General features: G+C 42.0%; 1 protein-coding gene across 1 annotated transcript in view; it reads right to left on the bottom strand.

Moving 5' to 3' along the window:
- The window catches only part of phactr1 (phosphatase and actin regulator 1), a 16,237-nt gene that overhangs the window by 10,362 nt on the left and 875 nt on the right, over positions 1–5,000 (bottom strand). Inside the window, exons 2-4 of the mRNA XM_043219519.1 lie at positions 1,870–2,034; positions 1,706–1,786; positions 395–499 (exon numbers count right to left, since the gene is read on the bottom strand). Of these exons, the coding sequence (XP_043075454.1) occupies positions 395–499; positions 1,706–1,786; positions 1,870–2,034 (351 nt within the window). The remainder of the gene's footprint in view (positions 1–394; positions 500–1,705; positions 1,787–1,869; positions 2,035–5,000) is intronic.

Below are 5,000 nucleotides of genomic sequence, written 5' to 3'. Positions count from 1 at the left end.
GCTAACGCATACTTAATGAAAAAAATACTTATTTTTTATTTTTTCTCCTTTCCCTTAATACACACACATGCACGCAATCGAGCAAAACGAAAGAACATGATTTCTGAGAATGACCTAGTTTTGCAAAATAACTTCATTTAAACGTTTACTGCTCTTTCGCAACCAAAGCAACTCCCGACCCGTCAAGTGCATCTAGAACATTTCCTGAAACGACTCATTAACATACAACCACCTTCATTTGCGTATCAACCCCCCGATTCAGCAGCTTGATCCCAAATGAGTGTGAGATGTCTTAAAGGTACAGTACGCAGAAGGTGAGACACTGAACTAGGGCTGGCTTTGCTTTGATTCTACGTGAAGCCGTGCAGGAAGCGAGGAGTGGAGAGTACCGCACCTGCCGCCGTGACGCTGCCGTCTGCAGACTCTGACACCGGACTGATGACCGTCTGTCTGTCCAGATCACTCACACACACACGACCGCCGTCGACGCTGACCTCCTCTGCTGACACACAGACCGAGACACTCGCACTCATTGACGCTCAGCAGGGACGCCGATCGCTTTCGTTGGCAATATAACCAGTAAAAATTCCCCCCGTGATAAGAATCGGCGTTAAAAAAACCCTCAACTAAATCAAATACAGCGCAGTACAGTAGCATGTGTGGGTTTCGCCATTTTTTTTTTACCAGAATAACTCAACAGCATAGCTGAGTGTTTAAAAAAATTAATTTTTGTTATATAGAAGTCATCGTATTCTACGCATAGTCTACATCGATTAGCATTGCATTGCAAATATACTTTATCCTTATTAAAAAACCCGAGGAACGCATTTAGACCACGTATCGTCGCAATCGTGTGGTTATCGTCAAGTTTACTCGGTTAAAAAACGTGCAAGGTCGCCCTCTGGCTTCCAGCATTAAAGGAAAAGTTCACCTAAAAATGACAATTCTGCAATCATTTACCAAGCGCCATAACGGTAAAGATAAAAATCGCTCTCCACGTTAAAACCGCAGCGTCCGACGCCAGCGATAAAGACGTTGCGTCGCTGGAATCGTTTTCAGAGCGATTTTTCGCTACCGATGAACGATAGAAGCGTTGACAGCCAATCAGAATCAGTCCTGCTGCCACGCGCTTGACCATTTAAAGCGGCAGACGCGCTTGAGCTTATGATAAACGGACGATATCGTTCGCTGGCGTCGACGTAAATGTAGTTAGCGCTATCTTTATAGTTATCGTGCTCGGTATCGCCCCCCAAGTCTTTCCAAACCTGTATACATTTCTTTGTTGCGCCTGAACGCGAAGGAAGCTATTTTTAATGAAGTTTGTAAGCAGGCTGTCTTGGTCACTATTGACTTCCATAGTAGGAAAGATAAATGCTATGGAAGTCAATGGTGACCCAAAACAGCCTGCTTACAAACTTAATAAAAACAGCTTCCTTTGCGTTCAGAAGAACAAAGACATTCATACAGGTTTGGAAATAGAGCAAATGATGACAGAATTTGTATTTCTGGCTGAACTATTCCTTTAAGTATTGTACACCCTATTTTGAAGAAATGATAGGAAAAATAATGCTTTTCTCTGAAGAAACAGGTATTTTTGATATAGCTGTCGCGAAAAATGATTGATATAAGTTAAAGCCGGTGCTATGGCCAGTCTTTACCGTTCCGTTCCCGTCTGCTTGATAAAGTAGAAAAGCTCTTTCCTTACCTTTCTCGTACACTTCCTTCAGCACGCCCCTCTTGATGAGCTCTTCTCTGCTCTGCCGCGTGGACATCTTCCTCTCCAGCACTGCCAATCATCAAGCAAACAGCTTAGACAAAGAACCGAAACGGTTGCGTCTGCGTCTGCGTCTGCAGGCGGACTGCTCGTACCTGCGGACGTCTGCTTGAACTTGTCGCTCTTCTTCTTTCTCCACTTCCAGGGCTTGAAGAGGCGTCCCAGGCTGGCCAGCTTGCTGCGTCTGCGGATGGGCGGCGTGTGCGTCCCGGGGACCAGCGAATCGGAGCGCATGGCCGCCAGCCGCTCGGCGCCCTCTGCTGAACACACAAAGACGCCGGTGACCCGCGCGAAACGGACACTTTTGCGCTTGCATGCTTGATGCGGGCTTCACACGTGACTCTAAACCACAAAAACGGTCTTATGTTGCATGTGCATGTTTGTAGCAGCGTTCGAAAACACCCGGTACGGGTCAAAGTGATCAATTTTTCCGCCAATACATCAAAACTTTTAAACAGTAACATGCGTCGCTAAGGACGCCTTTAAAGTTGGTTTGCTGTTGCATCTCGGACTGATATTGCATCGTCCTTATTTATTCAAAGCCTATTTATTTAGTTTTTAGATGGCGTATAATCTCAATATTGCAAAACCGACACTTAAAGACTGGTATATGAACGATTTAAATGCGATCCCCAATGAGACGTCTTGGCGAGATGCGATTGAAATGATGAAAAACTCGATGCTGAGGAACTACAGGCTCCTCAGAAGATGCTCGTGAAGATCGCCGAGGAGCAGAGAAAGGAAAGCTCCTCAAAAGATCAGATTCTTCTAGAAACCGATTGATGGAGAATCAATCAGTCAGTCAATCATTTTTAACAACACAGGTTGCATCAAAGCACTGAACAGTATAAGGTAGAAGAATACGATGACAGGGATGTATAATGAAGAGAGTGAACAATTTGTTATTAAATGCAGAGACGGTCTCTGGAATCAATTGGACGATAATCGCTAGAAGTTAAGTGTCCCCAACAAAGCAAGCTAGAGGAACCCAAACCCCATCCATACAGAATGGAGGAAAAGAAAACCTTGGGAGAAACCAGACTCAGTTGGAGTAAAGATAAGACCACAGTTCTTCTGGCCTCTACTTGATCACAATCAGTCCAGATCCGACCCCAGAAGAGTTTCTAAAATCACACCAGACCAGCTCTTACTGGATATTGTCGTTTTGATCATTTAGACGCCTTGGAAATACGTCTTTATGGGGTTTATAGGAACAGCAGACGTGTTTTATTGGGCTTTTTAAGAGTCGAACTCAACATCCAACGTTTATCGACTAGAAACGGACCTCAAGTGCTCTTCAAAACATCACGGGTGGAATCGCAGAGAAACGGTAAATGACGACAACGTTTAACTCTCTTTAACCAACCAGTGAATCCAACGGAGAAGGTAAACGTCTCCAGCAGCTGCAGGAAGAGGTACGGTAAAAGCTCTTAAATGAAACCTAAACGGTCATAAATCGAGCAAACGAGCCAAAAGAATTCAAACTAGGCGATAAAAAACACCACGGCAGAGAGCGAATACCTTGAGGATCGAGCGAATGGAAAAACTCACACTTACTCAACGATCTCCAGGAGAAATGACTAAAACAGTATTTTCATTCGGTAACTCGGCAAAGACGTGCATTAACATTCGTTTTCTTAGATTAAGGAAATACTAAAGAGGAGGATTTCTGGCGAGCGTAAATTTCTAATCCCATCTTCTCAACCCCGGGAGAGTAATCTTCAGATATATTTCACGTCGCCAGTGCTTTCTGCGCACATCTGCTCTCTAATAATCCACTATTCGTCTCGGGGAGTGACTAACACGCTCCCTTACTGGCTGTAAAGCGAGGGAAGGCGAGTCCGAGCGCTGTGTTGCTTCTGAGTCAGCAGGAATTACATTTCGGACACTTGGGGGGGTTTTTACATTAAAGAAAATTAAAGGGAAAATGAACATTTTGGTGGGAAAAAAAGGCCCTCTGCAATCTAGATGAGTTGGTTTCTTCATCGAATTTTGGAAAAATGATTGATATAAATCACTGCCTCTGCAATAGTGAATGGGTGCCGTCAGAACGAGTGTCCAAACGCAACCACATACTCGTTTAGAGCCGTTTTGCCTCCGGAGCGGTGCTTGATCGCCTGAACCAGACCACTTTTTCACCGGAGGAACCCTGCATTTTAGTCACAAAAAAACCTTAATGCTGGATCTTCCGTCTTCTCCGGATGTTCGCCGGTGGACCGGAGCGCTGTGGATTACTTTGACGGTTTTTATCAGACTCTCATTCCGACGGCACCCATTCGCCGCGCGTTTCTCCGAGCATTCTTTCGCTTTCAGGACGTTCGGTCGAAACTGAAAGCGACTTTATAAAACTTTGACTAAAAGCTGAACGCAATTCTCCGGCGAAAAGGGAACCCGGCCGTATCCGTCTGGTGTAAACGGCACAACAGCTGCTCTGAAGGCCTCCTCTGGGAAAACTGGAAGCTTTCTGGAGCCATTCGAATGTCAGTGTAAAAATAGGCTGGTGCATTAAAACAGGTCAGCAGGTAAAGGAAAGAATGAAGCTTGTTTTTCCAGAAGGGCTTTTCTGCTGAAGGAGGCTGAACGCTCACTTCAGCTCTGCGTCTGACCGGCGAATGTAGGTCACCGGCTAGAAACTCGCAAACGGGACGAAGGATGCGTGAATATAAGACAACAAAAAAAGAGCAAAAGTGGATTTAGCAAAAGTTCAAAACTCAGCAGCGTGTTAGACCGCACTCGGCGTTACAGGGCTGGCCAAATAAAATAATAACATTACAAATAAATAAATCATCAATGCTACGGAGAAGCAAATAAATATTGCAATACAAATTTAAAACCTATATAATTTAGATTTAATTACAAATATTAAATACATTTATATATATATAACTTATTTAAACTAATATTTTAATTTTACATTTTTTTACATATTATATATATATATATATATATATATATATATATATTTTTTTATATTTACTTATTTATTTATATAATTTATATTAATTTAATACAATGCATCACATGTAAATTAATTTGTCACTAATATTTAAATTATTAAATAAATATACATTAAATTATATACATATATATATATATATATATATATATATATATATATATATATATATAGTTACAGTAGTTGTTAACAGATTAGTACAACAACAAAAAAAATGCAATAAATGAAGATGCTAAAAAATAATAAATAAATATTTAACGCTTTATATTA

This window comes from Puntigrus tetrazona, chromosome 20 (genome assembly GCF_018831695.1).
Source record: "Puntigrus tetrazona isolate hp1 chromosome 20, ASM1883169v1, whole genome shotgun sequence".
Taxonomy (NCBI): domain Eukaryota; kingdom Metazoa; phylum Chordata; class Actinopteri; order Cypriniformes; family Cyprinidae; genus Puntigrus; species Puntigrus tetrazona.
Note: the sequence above shows the minus strand (reverse complement) of the source record. Positions and strands in the feature narration are given on the sequence as shown.